This window comes from Leptodactylus fuscus, chromosome 4 (genome assembly GCF_031893055.1).
Source record: "Leptodactylus fuscus isolate aLepFus1 chromosome 4, aLepFus1.hap2, whole genome shotgun sequence".
Classification (NCBI taxonomy): domain Eukaryota; kingdom Metazoa; phylum Chordata; class Amphibia; order Anura; family Leptodactylidae; genus Leptodactylus; species Leptodactylus fuscus.
Window position 1 is genome coordinate 95788532 of NC_134268.1, and position 20270 is coordinate 95808801.

The 20270-nt window shown below is 43.7% G+C and overlaps 2 protein-coding genes across 2 annotated transcripts in view; one reads left to right on the forward strand and one right to left on the reverse strand.

Moving 5' to 3' along the window:
* ATXN1 (ataxin 1) overlaps positions 1 to 20270 on the reverse strand; it is a 491098-nt gene that overhangs the window by 167868 nt on the left and 302960 nt on the right. The window lies entirely within an intron of this gene.
* The window catches only part of GMPR (guanosine monophosphate reductase), a 61308-nt gene that overhangs the window by 6077 nt on the left and 34961 nt on the right, over positions 1 to 20270 (forward strand). The window contains exons 3-4 of the mRNA XM_075270850.1: positions 1725 to 1808; positions 2216 to 2389. Of these exons, the coding sequence (XP_075126951.1) occupies positions 1725 to 1808; positions 2216 to 2389 (258 nt within the window). The remainder of the gene's footprint in view (positions 1 to 1724; positions 1809 to 2215; positions 2390 to 20270) is intronic.

Genomic DNA, 20270 nt, shown 5'->3' on the forward strand with positions numbered 1-20270 from the left:
GCATCATTAGCCCTATAGTTAAAGTGGCTCTGCATGCACATACCACCTTAGACTTCATGTATAGGACCATATTATGCTTCCGTTTTTTATAGATCTATCATACAGCGTCCATGGTTTGTATATAATCTGAGGAACCTGTACGCATAATATCAGTCCATAGCAGAGCTGTTCAGTGGTGGATCCAATATAAATTCTGAATACAGATAATGTAGGTCATGATTATGGTGTCCATAGAAATGCATGAATCCCACTGTTCCTCTGTATGCCTCCAGTTTTATACAGAAATACACAAAGGTATTTTCTCATGAAGAAAAGAAATAGTAACATTTAGCATTTGTATTGGAAAGCTGTCAGTGGGAAATCCATGGGATTCTTATTATGCTTAATACTTGGGGGTGCAAAGTACTACATGTTCTCTAAACCTAATCATAGAGATTTAATCCCTCAAAAGCTGCATTCAATAACAACTGCTGTATCTTGAGGAGGTTAGTCGAGGCAGGGACCCTCTTTAACCTGCGATCAGAAAAGGAAAATGTCCGGAAGGGGTTATAGTGAGTCAACATAGTCATTGGATATAAACTATACTCACACTACAGAAGGCCATTTTACTCACTTCCAATGGTACCATATTTTGGTTATTTGATGCCGTCATGCTCAGAAATAAAACTTTATGTAAATATGCAATGCATTCCCAAGTGCTACTTGGAGTGTTCCTTCAGAACCAAGTGCCAGAGCTCTAAAATATCGTAATAAACTTTATTAAATGACTGGCACAAAACATAGTCAGTAACATAAACATATTTAGAATCACTGTAAGGCCCAGTTCACATCTGCGTTTGGTATTCCATTGGGGGAGGGGATTCCACTTGGGGACCCCCCGAATAGAAACCTATATGCATTAAAAAGCGGTTAGCTAAGAAACCACATGGATCCCATAGACTATAATGGGGTCCATGTTTTCTACACGAAACATGCGCAGAGAAAAGTGCTGCTTGCAGTACTTTTCTCTTCGCATGATTCGTGCGGACACTGAGTGGAAATCACATGGACCTCATTATAGTCTATGGGGTCCGTGTGGTTCCTTAGCTAACCACCTTTTAATGCGTATAGGTTTTCATTCAAGGGGGACCCCAAGCAGCCTCACCGAATACAAAGAATGAACACAATAGTTTCTTTTATTTAACCACCAACAATCTGGCTATGATATTATTACATGGGATCTGAATATCTTTAGCTTTATAAAGGCCATGCCCATTAAAAAGCCCCTCCAACTTTTACCACAGTTAACCATTCGCACTTATGTGCACTACAGTATCTCAGAATGGGGTGGAAGCGAGGACGAATGAGACGTGGCAGTTGGAGTTGGTGGGGAGCATAAATGAGAAGGGGTGGATAGAGGCAATGGATGGGCATGGACCATGAGGTTGACAGGTGGGGAACCAATATGAGAGCAGTAGCACTTCAACATTCATTTGCTTATTTAGAACACCCTCGATTTATGAGAATAGGAATATTGAGTAACCAAAAAGGTAGCATTTCAATCATAGCCAAATGGCCTATAATACTATATATTTAGTTTATACCTGGTGATTCTGCTGACAGATTCCCTTTAATACACATGCTGGACAGATAAATAAGAATACACCATTATATAACATCCAGTATATGAGGAAGTTGTAAATGTGCTCTGCTAAATATACTGTTCCTCTTTTTTATCTTTTTAGCATACATTATTTACTACAATTCACAAGCATTATACATTAGAAGACTGGAAGAATTTTGCGTCTACATCTCCTGAATGCCTTGAGGTAGGTATACTTTAATATTCTATTTAGAGTTGTAAAATATAGAGTTTCTGACTTTAGCAAACTTAAAGTGGACCTTTCATCACTCTAACAAGTCCAGTTTTTTTTTACCTCAATTAATAGGTGACCCTCCACTTTTTCTGGAGCAGTTAAAATTATTTCTATTTCTCCTACTGTTCCTGAGCAATCAGTGCTGTTAGTTTTGGTGCCTGATACGCTATTTAGGCTCCATGTTGTCTGTGAAGAGTACAAACAATATACATTCATGATTCATAGATGTGTCTTAGATGGTCCTAGTAAAAAACCTTGCCAACTCGCTGATGTTTTGTTGGTTAGAGATCTACCTATTATTTTCATACAATGTGATATTTATCTCCAGACATTTATGATTTCATTGTGTTCTTCCACAGCACGTAGCAGCAAGCTCTGGAAGTAGTCAAGCTGATCTTGACAAGCTGAGCAGCATCCTGGAAGCCATTCCTCTTATTAAATATATTTGCTTGGATGTAGCTAATGGATATTCAGAACATTTTGTAGAGTTTGTGAAGACTGTACATGCCAAATTTCCAAACCACACTATTATGGTAAGTTACCTTATGTCATCTCATAAGCCATTTCCGAATCCTGGTTTGTACTTGTTTTGCTTAAATTCAGGTTTAAGACTTGAAGCTAATATTTATAGTTCTTAGCAATAAAGGTGTCTTTAGTGAGCTCCACAGCTATTCCTAGAGGAAGGTGGGCAAGGGATCGGAAGCTTTGTAACCAAAAAGCGAGCTCTTACCACCCAAAAAAGGAAATTGTAGGTACATTTGGAAGTGATACTGTTTGTATTACAGAAAAAATCTGATCTCATTTCTTGCTATGGCTAAGACCTTCAGTTTTCCACAATCTGTTATAAGCTAGCCCTAGTGTATATCATGCATATGGTTTTGTGCTATAGAAATAAACATTCACATGCTGCCTAAATGATTTGCTGGAAAATTTTAATCAAGTTGGGCTGACAAACATCATAAAATCTATAGACATGAGTATCATCCTATTAACAAATCTGCCACGACATCTCTGTTGACATTGACTTTATGGCTGTACTTAATTTAACAATGCCGCTAAATATATGCCTTAGAGCTATGGATCTGTATGCCTGTGCCGCTAACCTTTATTCATAAGGCAAAGCTCATGTCTGATATGCGAACCATATCCGTCTATCTATCTATCTATCTATCTATCTATCTATCTATCTATCTATCTATATTTATATATTTTTTTAAACTATATGGAATAACATCAACTACACTATTCCAAAGATTACTGTGTAGTTTACTTCAACTTGTGACCCTATGGGCAACTTATGCCACTGTATACCTATACACTGGCACACATTTAAGGAATCAGAGGTCTACATTCTACCTACATAATACCACCAACATACAATGGGCAATGTAAAGGCTGATTTATTCTAACAATGAATGACTTGTCATGTTGCTGATCGTCTGCTTGAGCATTGAGGAGTGTAAGTGGGCCATATGTTATTTTTTTAAGAATTCCAGTTGTATAAACAACCATAGTAGGATATGCTTTACAATACAGATTAAAACAAAAATTAAAGCCACATGAACAGTACCAGACGAACACGTACAAAAAAATGGATATTCATGGCATATATCTGGCCAATAGAACTTTAAGGGCTACTTTGGTATTTGTGTCAGGAGCACTTCCTAATGTATACACTCAATGTAGAGCCCAAATGATTATTGAATGGAGGATTACATACATCCCTTAGTAGAAAATTACTGTGCTAGGTAGATTTAGCAAATGCAATCGAATGTGCCTCCCTTGCCGGGATATTAGCTGGTATAAAAGCCACAAATTATCGCTATATTATTCTAGATGGTCAAAAGCTATAGCCACTATTACTATTACTAATATAGTCCTGTCTACACAGCTCTCTTACATCTGGGTGTGGTAATGGCAGAGCAATTGCTTTTGTGTGCTAAATACATCTGTGCCCCCACTGTCTACTTTAATGGGAAAATGTGTGTAGACCGTAGTGGAGGAACCATTACCTCACTGTCTCAGTAGAATTTAATTTGTGAACCACTAATGGGTTCTAATGATCATAGAAATATTTGTCAAGCTTTATATTTATGACTGGAGTCAATTACTAATGGAAAACTGTGTAATGGGATTTTGGGTCACAGTACAAAAAAGTCAATACTGTAAGATGTATATTTTGATAGGTGTTTCTACTCTTTTTATAACCCTATTCAGATACAGTGGTTTGCAAAAGTATTCAGAACTAGAGATGAGCGAACACTAAAATGTTCGAGGTTCGAAATTCGATTCGAACAGCCGCTCACTGTTCGAGTGTTCGAATGGGTTTCGAACCCCATTATAGTCTATGGGGAACATAAACTCGTTAAGGGGGAAACCCAAATTCGTGTCTGGAGGGTCACCAAGTCCACTATGACACCCCAGGAAATGATACCAACACCCTGGAATGACACTGGGACAGCAGGGGAAGCATGTCTGGGGGCATAAAAGTCACTTTATTTCATGGAAATCCCTGTCAGTTTGCGATTTTCGCAAGCTAACTTTTCCCCATAGAAATGCATTGGCCAGTGCTGATTGGCCAGAGTACGGAACTCGACCAATCAGCGCTGGCTCTGCTGGAGGAGGCGGAGTCTAAGATCGCTCCACACCAGTCTCCATTCAGGTCCGACCTTAGACTCCGCCTCCTCCGGCAGAGCCAGCGCTGATTGGCCGAAGGCTGGCCAATGCATTCCTATGCGAATGCAGAGACTTAGCAGTGCTGAGTCAGTTTTGCTCAACTACACATCTGATGCACACTCGGCACTGCTACATCAGATGTAGCAATCTGATGTAGCAGAGCCGAGGGTGCACTAGAACCCCTGTGCAAACTCAGTTCACGCTAATAGAATGCATTGGCCAGCGCTGATTGGCCAATGCATTCTATTAGCCCGATGAAGTAGAGCTGAATGTGTGTGCTAAGCACACACATTCAGCACTGCTTCATCACGCCAATACAATGCATTAGCCAGTGCTGATTGGCCAGAGTACGGAATTCGGCCAATCAGCGCTGGCTCTGCTGGAGGAGGCGGAGTCTAAGGTCGGACCTGAATGGAGACTGGTGTGGAGCGATCTTAGACTCCGCCTCCTCCAGCAGAGCCAGCGCTGATTGGCCGAATTCCGTACTCTGGCCAATCAGCGCTGGCCAATGCATTCTATTAGCCCGATGAAGTAGAGCTGAATGTGTGTGCTAAGCACACACATTCAGCACTGCTTCATCACGCCAATACAATGCATTAGCCAGTGCTGATTGGCCAGAGTACGGAATTCGGCCAATCAGCGCTGGCTCTGCTGGAGGAGGCGGAGTCTAAGGTCGGACCTGAATGGAGACTGGTGTGGAGCGATCTTAGACTCCGCCTCCTCCAGCAGAGCCAGCGCTGATTGGCCGAATTCCGTACTCTGGCCAATCAGCACTGGCTAATGCATTGTATTGGCGTGATGAAGCAGTGCTGAATGTGTGTGCTTAGCACACACATTCAGCTCTACTTCATCGGGCTAATAGAATGCATTGGCCAGCGCTGATTGGCCGAATTCCGTACTCTGGCCAATCAGTGCTGGCCAATGCATTCTATTAGCTTGATGAAGCAGAGTGTGCACAAGGGTTCAAGCGCACCCTCGGCTCTGATGTAGCAGAGCCGAGGCTGCACAAGGGTTCAAGCGCACCCTCGGCTCTGATGTAGGAGAGCCGAGGGTGCACTTGAACCCTTGTGCACCCTCAGCTCTGCTACATCAGAGCCGAGGGTGCGCTTGAACCCTTGTGCACACTCTGCTTCATCAAGCTAATAGAATGCATTGGCCAGCGCTGATTGGCCAATGTATTCTATTAGCCTGATGAAGTAGAGCTGAATGTGTGTGCTAAGCACACACATTCAGCTCTACTTCATCGGGCTAATAGAATGCATTGGCCAGCGCTGATTGGCCAGAGTACGGAACTCGACCAATCAGCGCTGGCTCTGCTGGAGGAGGCGGAGTCTAAGATCGCTCCACACCAGTCTCCATTCAGGTCCGACCTTAGACTCCGCCTCCTCCAGCAGAGCCAGCGCTGATTGGCCGAATTCCGTACTCTGGCCAATCAGCACTGGCTAATGCATTGTATTGGCGTGATGAAGCAGTGCTGAATGTGTGTGCTTAGCACACACATTCAGCTCTACTTCATCGGGCTAATAGAATGCATTGGCCAGCGCTGATTGGCCGAATTCCGTACTCTGGCCAATCAGCACTGGCTAATGCATTGTATTGGCGTGATGAAGCAGTGCTGAATGTGTGTGCTTAGCACACACATTCAGCTCTACTTCATCGGGCTAATAGAATGCATTGGCCAATCAGCGCTGGCCAATGCATTCTATTAGCGTGAACTGAGTTTGCACAGGGGTTCTAGTGCACCCTCGGCTCTGCTACATCAGATTGCTACATCTGATGTAGCAGTGCCGAGTGTGCATCAGATGTGTAGTTGAGCAAAACTGACTCAGCACTGCTAAGTCTCTGCATTCGCATAGGAATGCATTGGCCAGCCTTCGGCCAATCAGCGCTGGCTCTGCCGGAGGAGGCGGAGTCTAAGGTCGGACCTGAATGGAGACTGGTGTGGAGCGATCTTAGACTCCGCCTCCTCCAGCAGAGCCAGCGCTGATTGGTCGAGTTCCGTACTCTGGCCAATCAGCGCTGGCCAATGCATTCTATTAGCCCGATGAAGTAGAGCTGAATGTGTGTGCTTAGCACACACATTCAGCTCTACTTCATCAGGCTAATAGAATACATTGGCTAATCAGCGCTGGCCAATGCATTCTATTAGCTTGATGAAGCAGAGTGTGCACAAGGGTTCAAGCGCACCCTCGGCTCTGATGTAGCAGAGCTGAGGGTGCACAAGGGTTCAAGTGCACCCTCGGCTCTCCTACATCAGAGCCGAGGGTGCGCTTGAACCCTTGTGCAGCCTCGGCTCTGCTACATCAGAGCCGAGGGTGCGCTTGAACCCTTGTGCACACTCTGCTTCATCAAGCTAATAGAATGCATTGGCCAGCACTGATTGGCCAGAGTACGGAATTCGGCCAATCAGCGCTGGCCAATGCATCCCTATGGGAAAAAGTTTATCTCACAAAAATCACAATTACACACCCGATAGAGCCCCAAAAAGTTATTTTTAATAACATTCCCCCCTAAATAAAGGTTATCCCTAGCTATCCCTGCCTGTACAGCTATCCCTGTCTCATAGTCACAAAGTTCACATTCTCATATGACCCGGATTTGAAATCCACTATTCGTCTAAAATGGAGGTCACCTGTTTTCGGCAGCCAATGACTTTTTCCAATTTTTTTCAATGCCCCCGGTGTCGTAGTTCCTGTCCCACCTCCCCTGCGCTGTTATTGGTGCAAAAAAGGCGCCAGGGAAGGTGGGAGGGGAATCGAATTTTGGCGCACTTTACCACGTGGTGTTCGATTCGATTCGAACATGGCGAACACCCTGATATCCGATCGAACATGTGTTCGATAGAACACTGTTCGCTCATCTCTATTCAGAACCCATTGAACTTTTTCATATTTTGTCACCTTACAACCACAAACTTAAATGTATTTTATTGAGATTTTAAGTGACAGACCAACACAAAGTATCAAATAATTGTGAAGTGGAAGGAAAACGATACATGGTTATCAAAATTACAAACCAATAAAAATCTTGAAAGTGTGATGGGCAAAAGTATTCAGCCTGTACTCCGAAACCCCTAAGTAAAATCCAATGCAATCAATTGTCATCTGAAGTCACTTAATGAGTTATTTGAGCTCAGCTGTGTGTAATTTAGTCCCAGTATAAATATACGTCTTCTGTGAAGACTTCAGTAGTTTGTTAGAGAACACTTGTGAACAAACAGCATCATGAAGAACAAGGAACTCACCAGACATGTAAGAGATAAAGGTGTGGTTAAGTTTAAAGCAGGGTTAGGTTATAAAAACATATCTCAGGCTTTGAGCATCCAAAGGAGCACTGTTGAATCCATCAAAAATGGAAAAGGTATTCTACAACTTTAAACCTACCAAGACATGGCTGTCCACCTAAACTGACAGATCAAGCATGGAGAACACTGGTCAGAGAAGCAGCCAAGAGGCCTATGGTCAATCTGAGCTGCAGAAATCCACAGCTCAGGTGGGAGAATCTGTCCACAGGACAACTATAAGTTGTAAATTCCACAAATCTGGTCTTCAAGAAAGAGTGGCAAGAAGAAAACCATTGTTGAAAGAAAATCATAAGAAGAACCATTTGCAGGTTGCCACAAGCCATATAGGGGACACAACAAACATGTGGAAGAAGGTGCTCTGGTCAGATGAGACCAAACTTGAACTTTTTGGCCCAAATGCAAAGCACTATGTTTGGCTCATCACCTTGAACACACCATCCCCACTGTGAAGCATCATGCTGTGGGGATGCATTTCTTCAGCAAGCACAGGGAAGCTGGTCAGAGTTGATGCGAAGATGGATGGAGCTAAATACAGGGCAATCCTGGAAGAAAACCTGTTGGAGGCTGCAAAAGACTTGAAAATGGGAAGGAGATTCACCTTCCTGCAAGACAATGACCCTATTCCTGGCGCCGCCCCCTGAGTGTCTGGCTGCCTGATACAGTCCTCCAAGCTGGGAGCAACCTTTATCTTTCCTTTTTCACTCTTTTTCTCTGTATCTTCAAGAATCCTGTAACCAAGCTAACTAGCACTATGAATTAGCAACCATAAATCGAATGGAAGATCCTGTGGAGTATTTTGTTCCTTTTGTTTCTATTGTTAAGCATGGACAATGACTCAAGACCTGGACATGTGCACATGTGCCTGTTACCATCCCCCCCATGAGCTAAGGACAGCATGGTCACCATGAGGCAGAGAAAGCTAGAGGAGAGACCTGCAGGAAAGTACGGACTTCTTCTTTCAAGGAGAGGATTTTTGGCGTCTATTGCTGATGTGTGAAGATACCTACAGCTGACTGGTATTTCCTTCTTTTACTGCGGACACATGGGACTCTGTTACAACCTGGGAACCTACCATCACCCACCTACCCATGTGTTTATGGAAGCTTGGCAAGAGAGCAGCACCCTGTCTACCTGGATGGCTTCAGACCTCTCTGGGCAGTAGAACACAGTGGTAAGAAGAAAGGTAGAGGAGGGCTTGTGATGAGGGATATTTGGGGGCATTTTTTTTGTGGTTAATGGACAATAGCGCTGATGCAAGATACCGAACTATCAGCTGTGAGCATGAGATCTCACCACCTACCAAAGGAACTGCCACGTTATCATGATAGCTGCATATGTCCCCCACCTCTGCAAAAAAAAACGTGTTTTTTTTGCCTGTTATATCTACATGCTGTGACCCCCCTCCTCGTGTCCTCCAACCACGGTCGGGCTGTATTATTAACATCACTTCACACAGAGAACTAAATGATCCTGCAATGTGTCTGTGTTTCTTTCTTTTTAGTTGCTATGATTCCTAGGATTGCTCTATCTGCCATGAGCTTGTATGTGTTTTTTCTCTCTTGTTATATACCATCTATGAAACTGTATCACTGACATTTCCCCATTGTGGGACTATTAAAGGATTATCTTATCTTATCTTAAACATGCAGCCAGAGCTACAGTGGAATGGTTAAAGGGGTATTCCTATGAACATAACCATTTTTAAATTGTAGATAATAAATTTTCATTTTTTGCAAATGTAAGTAATTTTGCAGAGTTTAAAAGATTTTCTCTAAATATCTTGTGGTCACAGTCTGTTGTCTTGATCAGTTGCCAGTGGATACGACCATGGATGCAGGAACTTACTAATGTCAGAAAATCCACCATGATTTTTTTTTATGGTGGCTGGGATATATTCTCGTACATGTAGTGTCCCTGCTACAATAAGAAAATCATAGCTGGGTTCCTAACAAGTCCCAGACCACAGAAAGTTTCTGCATTTGTGGTCTTATCCATTGGTAACCAATCAAGACAACAGACTGTCATCGCTAAGATAGTTAGAGAAAATCTTTTAAACTCTGCAGAATTTTTATCTACTTATAGTTGCAAAAATGTATTTTAATTATCTACAAATATAGCTATGATTATGTTCATGGGAATACCCCTTTAAGATCAAAGAATATTCATGTGTTAGAATGGCCCAGTCAAGTCCAGATCTAAATTGAGCATCTGTGGTTGGTAGAGACAAACCCCAAAAGACTTGCAGCTGTAATTGCAGTGAAAGGTGACCCTACAAACCATTGCTACATGGGGGCTGAATACTTTTGCACATCACACTTTTAAGATATTTATTTCATTAAAGGGATTCTACCATTAAAACCTTTTTTTTTGTGGATAAAACGTCGGAATAGCCTTTAGAAAGGCTATTTGTCTCTTACCTTTAGACGTGGTCTCCGCTGCGCCGTTCCTTAGAAATACTGTTTTTTACCGGTATGCAAATGAGTTCTCTCGCAGCGATGGGGGCGTCCCCACCGCTGCTAGATAAGTGTCTCCAGCGCTGCCTCCTTCTTCGTCTGCAGCGTCATCTTCAATGTCTTCTTCCGGCGCAGGCTCGTAACTTCTAGGCCTTGGGCCCTGAGCAGAGCAGACTGCGCAGGCGCACAGGCCATGGGAAAATGGCCGCTAACAATACTGTGCAAGCGGCCATTTTCCCGTGCCTATGCGCCTGTGCTGTCTGCTCTGCCCAAGGCCCGAGGCCTAGAAGTTACGAGCCTGCGCCGGAAGAAGACATTGAAGATGACGCTGCGGACGAAGAAGGAGGCGGCGCTGGAGACACTTATCTGGTATCGGTGGGGACGCCCCCATCGCTGTTTGAGCGCTGTGGCCTGCCCCCATCGCTGTGAGAGAACTCATTTGCATACTGGTAAAACCCGGTATTTCTAAGGAACGGCACAGAGTAGACCACGTCTAAAGGTAAGGGACGAATAGCTTTTCTAAAGGCTATTCCGACGTCTTATCCACAAAAAAAAGGGTTTTAATGTTAGAATCACTTTAAAATGTTGAAAACCACTTATTTTCATTTCACTTCACAATTATTTGCTACTTTATGTTGGTCTATCACTTAAAATCTCAATAAAATACAAATAACTTTGTGGTTGTAAGGTAAAAAAATGTGAAAAAGTTCAAGGGGTATGAATATTTTTGCAAGTCACTGTATACTGTTCCAAAAGCCCTATTGAGTTACACATTAAATACCAGCAGTGTTAGATCTATAAAATGTTAACTCTTTAGTCCGTTTGAAATAAATTTTAATGTTCCTAAAATACCGGGTACCATGTTTATCAAGATGCTCATCTCAAAATGTGACTTGAAGGTTTGTTTGTACCCTTGGACACATAAGCTGTGAGTCACTATCTTCCATGGAGGCTCGGTTATAAAGTAAATTTAGGAAATTTTCTGTATGCGTCTGACTTGAAGAATAATCATGTCTATCCAACTCATTCCAGCCAAAAAGAACCACATTAGAGAATGATGACATCTTGAGATTGAGACACACCTAATAGTCTGAGACACTTCAAAAGGTTGTTTTATTTAAATGGTCATTAACCTTTCAGCAAATTTTGGATAAATGTATGGTACAGTATATGTACATGTGGAATAAGTCTATTTGTGGTTGTTATGTGACTTATATTTTGCATTTCTTTTCACTCTTTTCAAGCCTCTATAGTTAATTGTTGGAAACTAGCTGCTATGATCAAATTTATATCTATGTGAAAATATACCAGAAGTCTTAAAGGGATTCTATCATTAGAAACCATTTTTAAACTAAATACACATAGGAATAGCCTTAAGAAAGGCTATTCTTCTCTTACCTTTATTATTCTGATCTGCACAGAACGGGAAAGGCCACCGGAAAATGGCCAACTGCACATGTCTGCCAGACTTTTCCCTGTGGCCTCTCTCGTTCGGCTCACAGGAAAATGGCCGATGGACATGCGCAGTCGGTGCTTTTGGACCCAGAGAAGAAGGAGCATGAGAGAAGAAGGCGGAGGTGGTGAAGAAGACAGGCCATCGCTGGAGAGTTTCCAAGCAGCACTTGGGGACACCTCCAGTGCTGCGAGAAAACTCATTTACATAAAGCAGAAAAAAGATATTTCTAAAGAACGGCGGCGCGGAAGAGAATAATAAAGGTAAGAAAAGAATAACTTTTCTTAAGGCTATTCCTACGTGTCTTTAGTTTAAAAAGGGTTTCTAATGATAGAATTCATTTAAATCCTTAATGACCAATGATATACTTGTAAGTCTTTGGTCATAGGAGCTGAGCCCTCTCCACACAATGCAAATGCTGGCTGTATAATACAAACAGTCATGTTATTCTGTCTTAAAAACAAAAGGAGATGCTCCCATATAACGCCCTACTAACATGAAGTCAGGGAATATATGGAAATAAATGTAACTTGTCCCTATTGCTACTGAGGTTTGTAACAAATGCAGCAGGAATAGTTTCACTATATACTTGAAGGTGATTGTCAAGTGGCAGCAGTCCAGCTTGTCATCGACTTAAATGAGTTTACTGGCAAAACATGTTTGAATGCAGATGAGATAGTTGTAATACGTAGATTTGTTTCAAGGAATCGATGTACAATTATTGCTGCTTATTCTAATGTCAGGATGGACAGCAAGCACCTGTCAATAACCTAATACATGGAGCTATTGATCCTGCACACATAAGGTGTGTATATACAATGTATATACATGTGTGTGTTGCTGTATGTGTATATACAGTTTGTATATATTTTTTTGTCATACCGCAGGGTCATTGAATGACTTTCATAGCTGCATTATACAACATATGGAAAAACAGGAGATTCTGCACAATTTCTTTAACTCACTCATTCACTCAGAATCATGGAGGACATATAATATATATTTATATAGTATTGAATTGCACTGATGTGAATAAAGGACTTTGGAGTGGCATAGAAACTTCCTATTAGCTGCTGCAGTCTCTGTCTGTATATATATGCCTCCTTTCCATTTTCCGCTCCAGTTTGCTTCTACCTCTCCCCTCTTCATAGAGTTCTATTTGCAGCTGTAATATGATACTTCAGTAAATTGCAGTCCCTAATGAGAGACCATAAAACTTGTGCCTGCCTTTGCATAACTCCCATGAGGTGAGACCAAACCTAGCAAGTTGGTGTCTGTCCATATTTGCATGTGTTCCTGTGATTTCTGCACTACGGAGCGCCCCCTCTTTTTTCTTTTGTATCCTAATAAGAGACCAAGATATTCAGCAGAGATTTCGTAGTGAATGTCAGTTTAGGAAGCAGAGGGAAGATCAGAAAAATAGCCTGGATAGTGGATAAAGAATCATTTTTATTTTAGGATATGTTACAATATATATTTTTTTAAAATATTTGCTTGTACTAATGATTTATATTTGTTGAAAAGTTAGTGACCATTTAGGAAAAAATAAATTACACACATTTCAATATATATATATATATATATATATATATATATATATATATATATATACACAGACTCAAGAAGAAATAACAATACTTTACTCCCATGTAATGTATTGGGGTCTCCCAATTCTTACTCACTACTCATTATGCAACACTCAGGAAGGCCAGGACTGGTATCACGGGTAATATCCAATGTGGCCGGCTTTCAGGGGGTCCCTGGATCCCAAATGTGCACAAAATCTCCCTTTTTGATGTCCCCGACTACCCACCCCTGCTCTGATATCTGACAGTGACAACAGACAACCAGGCTTCGGGGGTAATCGTTGCTCTTTTTAATAGCAGGACAAAGTAATACAAATGTACATATGGAGGAATTCTACACAGACAATACAGCAATCTTTGTAGGCAGTGTCCAATTAAGCAGGTGATGGAGCTTGGAGCAGGAATGCTTTGGATAATTTAATTAATAGTTGCTTGAGTAGTAAACTTGTATATATTTGTAAAGATGGCCTGTATCCAGGGGGTTAATTCTCAACAACTGGGTACACGTATGTAGAATAGCAAATACAATTTTTCTTAGCACCGGGAGATTCTCGATTTCTGCCAGGCTAGCTATGGGCTTCTTAAATATACACTCACCGGCCACTTTATTAGGTACACCTGTCCAACTGCTCGTTAACACTTAATTTCTAATCAGCCAATCACATGGCGGCAACTCAGTGCATTTAGGCATGTAGACATGGTCAAGACAATCTCCTGCAGTTCAAACCGAGCATCAGTATGGGGAAGAAAGGTGATTTGAGTGCCTTTGAACATGGCATGGTTGCTGGTGCCAGAAGGGCTGGTCTGAGTATTTCAGAAACTGCTGATCTACTGGGATTTTCACGCACAACCATCTCTAGGGTTTACAGAGAATGGTCCGAAAAAGAAAAAACATCCAATGAGCGGAAGTTCTGTGGGCGGAAATGCGTTGTTGATGCCAGAGGTCAGAGGAGAATGGCCAGACTGGTTCGAGCTGATAGAAAGGCAACAGTGACTCCACCCGTTACAACCAAGGTAGCCAGAAGAGCATCTCTGAACGCACAGTACGTCGAACTTTGAGGCAGATGGGCTACAGCAGCAGAAGACCACACCGGGTGCCACTCCTTTCAGCTAAGAACAGGAAACTGAGGCTACAATTTGCACAAGCTCATCGAAATTGGACAATTGAAGATTGGAAAAACGTTGCCTGGTCTGATGAGTCTCGATTTCTGCTGCGACATTCGGATGGTAGGGTCAGAATTTGGCGTCAACAACATGAAAGCATGGATCCATCCTGCCTTGTATCAACGGTTCAGGCTGGTGGTGGTGGTGTCATGGTGTGGGGAATATTTTCTTGGCACTCTTTGGGCCCCTTGGTACCAATTGAGCATCGTTGCAACACCAAAGCCTACCTGAGTATTGTTGCTGACCATGTCCATCCCTTTATGACCACAATGTACCCAACATCTGATGGCTACTTTCAGCAGGATAATGCGCCATGTCATAAAGCTGAAATCATCTCAGACTGGTTTCTTGAACATGACAATGAGTTCACTGTACTCCAATGGCCTCCACAGTCACCAGATCTCAATCCAATAGAGCATCTTTGGGATGTGGTGGAACGGGAGATTCGCATCATGGATGTGCAGCCGACAAATCTGCGGCAACTGTGTGATGCCATCATGTCAATATGGACCAAAATCTCTGAGGAATGCTTCCAGCACCTTGTTGAATCTATGCCACGAAGAATTGAGGCAGTTCTGAAGGCAAAAGGGGGTCCAACCCGTTACTAGCATGGTGTACCTAATAAAGTGGCCGGTGAGTGTAGATTTGTCCCAAAGACTTACTTGAATAGAGAGATGCGTGTAGAAGTCCCAGATGTATGGATAAAACAGGTCCGTCAACTTTAGTGCTTGTAGGCTTGGAGCTCCAGAGGAAAACACTCTCTGAGAAGGACCTTGAGAACAGAGGGAAAGACATCTCTGCTTGCTGTACCCTGATAGTGGGCAGCCATTATCAGTTATCCATGTGCTCTGTCTTCTGGCTGTTTCTCTACCCCAGAAGACAAAAAAACCCAAAAGGTTCCCAACCCCCTCTCTAGAGAGGGCGGTCACTCAGCTCTGCCTCCAGGCCAGCCAAGCTCCCTTGAGTGGTCCTGGAGGTCACCTAATTATAATGGACACTCCCTGTACAGTGCCAGCTCAAATTACATTACAATGGTAAATATAGGCAGGTGTAGTACACAAAAACATCCACAAGATGGTGCATTAAGAGAATGTTACTGACTACTGGAGTGTAAGCATCTCCCAACATGAGCTCCTGACTTTCATCAAAGTAAAACCTTGTAATTGAGCTACCTGCAAGACGAAAACCAGGAAATATCGGCTCCATGGAAGACATAACTAAGCGAGACTAAAAACATCCCAAGAGAAAAATGAAATAAGAACAGAAAAAGGATTTTAAAATACAAGAGAAGATTCCTACAGACCTCAGACTGGCTGAATGCAACAGGAACATCACATCTGACCCCAGGATCCCACATCACAGAAGGTAGGGCCATCACTTGGCTAATCCCATAAGCAAGTAGATTATCCCTCAGAAATAAGGAAATCGGGGACACCCTCAGATTTTGGGAACCTGGGAGATTATAATATGGAATTCTTAGATGAACCTAGTATGAGCTCCATAGAACCTAGGACAAGGTCCCAGCACAGCAGGGGGTCAGGCATCCCAGAAGGTGTGAAAGAAGCAATGCAGCCAACAGAGGACATTGACTGTTATGCTAAGAGCACTGTCTCTGTACACAGTGGGGGGCAGGCCACTCTACAGATTACATACCCTGATAACATGAGTGCCAATGAAAAGAAAAATGCAAAGAAAGATCTCCTCAAAGCCCATGCTGAGACCCTGTTTGCTGATTACACATCAAACCAAAGAATGACTAACCTCATTATGCACACCGATTATATAAGAGCCTGGCAGCATGCAATATGTGACTGCTACAAGAGTACAACAACAGAAGAGGCGGATACAGGCAAAATAACAATCAGAATAAAAAACCCACAAGGGGCCGGCGAAGTGATTCTCACAACAACCATTTTTAATAATGGGACTTTAATGATTCAAGGAAGAGAAGATAGGCTTCACCAATATATAGAAAAATTCCCAGAAATCAAGAATCAGGCACAACTAAAAAGGGGCACAGACACAGGATCACCCACTGACTCAGGTGAATTACCCGTGACATCCCCCAACACTGCCAGCACACAAGCCAGCAAGCCCTCCCCCGACTCCTCACACCTCTCAGTAGAGTCCCTCACAGAGATTGTATCCCGGCTGGAGAGAGATTTTACTATCTATAAACACAATTATAACAGAAACTGTAATGTCAACGAACTGTCCAGCACAAATGGCGACACAAAAGCCATCCACAAACTTATCCAGGAAAACACAAATCTGAGAAAAGAGATAGCAGCCTGCCAGCAAGAGAATGTCAAGCTGTGGGATAAAATGACGCAGTGCCTACAAGAAATCACAGAACTAAAGGAAGAGTTATCAGGCCTGAAACTACAGACACAAGAGATAAGATCTAAGGAAGAGGGGGAGGAAAACACAACAGACTCTGATCAAGGTATCAATAAGCCAGAAATGCCTCACACATCACAAGAAAGCCCAGAACTGCCCATCACCCCAGACATAGAGCCAGAGAGAACCCAAACAACGAGAACCTCAAACCCAGATATAGTCCTGATCATAGACTCCAATGGCAAGTACATTAATACAAGAAAGCTCTTCCCACGGCAAAGAGTCAAGAAAATCCACAGCCCAACCATTGAAAAAGCCAATACCGTCATTTGCAAGCCTTTCTTCACTACCCCGAAACACATTGTCATACACACAGGCACAGAAGATCTCACTGACCAGCCCCAACAGACAGCGGGCCAACTGGTCCAACTAGCAGAGAAAGCAAAGCAACAGTTCCCAGACAGTAGTATCATCCTGTCATCTCTGCTCCCACGAGAAGACATCTCTGAAGCTACCATCATGGGGATCAACAAAGAGCTGGCGACCAGAATCAGACAAACATCAGGCATCACCCTGGCACAACACCCCTCCATAGATAAGCGTCACCTATATGATGACAAACACCTCAATAAACATGGCGTCAGCCTCCTAGCGAAGGAATTCAAAGACTTAGTGCTCAACAGAGCCCCCGGGCCTAGACAACAAACAAGACAAAGAACCATGGAAATAATACCCGACAACCGCCAATATCCAAGACAGAACCCCCCAAAGATGCCACCTATCAAGAAAAAGCCAACCAGAGCAACCCAGAGCACCAACATAGAGACAATAAAGAGAATAGAGCATGCGGTTACTACAATGGCCACAACAGCAATGCACATAAACCAATACCTGGCCACACTGCAACCAACCAAGAACCCAGCCCGTCCTCTGCAGGACAGCTCATTACAAGGTTGACACACTGAAGATGAAATCACTAACTATCAGTAGTTGGAACATACAAGGGCTGAACGCCTCAGCCTTTGGATCTAAATCAAAAGATCCAGACTTCATAGACAGACTAAAAAACATAGACATTCAAATCCTCCTAGAGACATGGACCCGGGCAGATGACGAGTCCCTAACACCCATGGGCTACAAGGAATTCTCAGTGCCCGCCCAGAAAAATAAGACCACCAAACATGGCCGCCACTCAGGAGGCATACTAATATGGTACAAGGAGGAGCTCAAAGAACACGTAAAAGCTACCAAACGTGGAACTAATCACATATGGATAAAAATAAGCAGCTCCATCCTCAGCGGCCAGCAGGACATCTATCTCTGTGCAGTATATATGCCCCCACCAGGGTCCCCCTACCACGACCCCGACACTTACGAGGTCCTACAAAGGGAAGCTGTCCACTTCCAACCCAAAGGCAGAGTACTAATATGCGGAGACCTGAATGCAAGGACAGGCACAGAGTTAGACTACCTGCCTCCAGACGACAACCCACATACGCACGGTAGTGAGATCCACCACCCAGAACCCACACAGACAAGAAGAAACAGCCAAGACAGAATTGTCAACAAGAGTGGGAGACAACTGCTGAACATGTGCCGAAGCCTAGGACTGTACATAATAAACGGACGTACCACAGGCGATCCCAGAGGACGCTTCACACTAAACTCTCAAGTGGGCAACAGCGTGGTGGACTATGCCATTACAGACGCAGACCTGTCAGACATTGAAGACTTCACAATCGCACCTGACTCCCATCTATCAGACCACAACCAGATCCTACTATACATGAGAACCAGGAACAAAACACCCATACATGAGCCCCAACAGTCCGGCCTCTACAACCTACCAAGACATTTCAAATGGGCCAACCACCAGGCCATAGAATATAGCAACGCAACCAACCGACCCGAAATCAAGACACTGCTCACAAACTTCCATACAAACAACTATCAGCCAGACCAACAGGGAGTCACCAGAGCTGTGAAGGATCTCAAGTACATCCTACAGACCACAGCAGAACTAGCAGGCCTGAAACGAACCAAACCCATAAGACAAACCAACAAACAGTCCCACAAATGGTTCGACAGCGACTGCAAAGCACTACGCCATACCCTAAGAACAGCCTCCAACCAAAAACACAGGGACCCCAACAACAAGGAGGTGAGGGAAGCCTACAGCAATCTATGCAAGCAATACAAGGGCACCCTCAGAGAGAAGAAACAGAGATACCTCTCCCACAAAATTGAGCAACTAGAGGACTCCCTCCAGGACAGCTCATTCTGGGAGACCTGGCACCACATGGGCACAAAGCCCAAGAAAAACTCTCTCCACATCCAAAATGGCAATATCTGGCTCAACTACTTCAGAGGTCTCTACAAAAACATCCCAGAAGAAGAACTAACTCCAGAACAGCAACAGATAATCACCAAACTGAGGGACATGGAGAAAGTCATCAAAGACTTCCAGAACCCTCTGGACTCGCCAATCACCATAAAAGATATACAGGAAAGAATTGTCCTGCTGAAAGGCAAAAAGGCCAGTGGCCCTGACGGCATCCTACCAGAGATGATCAAATACAGCCCTCCAGCAATACACGCGGCACTGGCAAAGCTATTCACCCTCGTGCTCAATGCTGGACACTTCCCCGAAGACTGGAACAAAGGGCTCATAACCCCCATCTACAAGAATGGGGACCAATATGACCCCAACAACTACAGAGGGATCTGCGTCAGCAGCACGCTAGGGAAACTGTTCAACAGCATCATCAATAACAGAATCCTCACCTTCCTCACACAACACGGGGTCCTCAGCAAGAGCCAAGCAGGGTTCATGCCAAACCACCGCACCACAGACCATATCTACACCCTGCACAGCCTCATCAAGACGCACGTCCACAACACCAGAAGAGGCAAGATATTCGCCTGCTTCGTGGACTTTAAGAAGGCGTTTGATTCAGTATGGCACCCAGGCCTACTTCTAAAACTCCTAGAGAGTGGAATAGGAGGAAGAACGTACGACGTCATCAAGAGCTCCTACACCGGAAACCAGTGCAGTGTGAAGGTGAATGGGAAAAGGACCGCATACTTCCAACAGGCCCGAGGGGTCAGACAAGGCTGTAGCCTGAGCCCAACGCTCTTCAACATCTATATCAATGAACTGGCTACAGCCCTGGAGGCCTCACCAACCCCAGGCCTCACCCTGAACGACCGGGAGGTGAAGTTCCTGCTATACGCCGATGACCTCCTACTCCTGGCCCCCACCGAGAAAGACCTCCAAGAAAGCCTGTCAGTGCTGGAAAAATTCAGCACCACATGGGCCCTACCCATCAACCAGAAGAAGACCAAAATCATGGTATTCCAGAAGAAGGGCCACAATAAAGCCTCCACCACCTCACAATTCACACTGAACGGCTCCACACTGGAGAAAACCAACAGCTA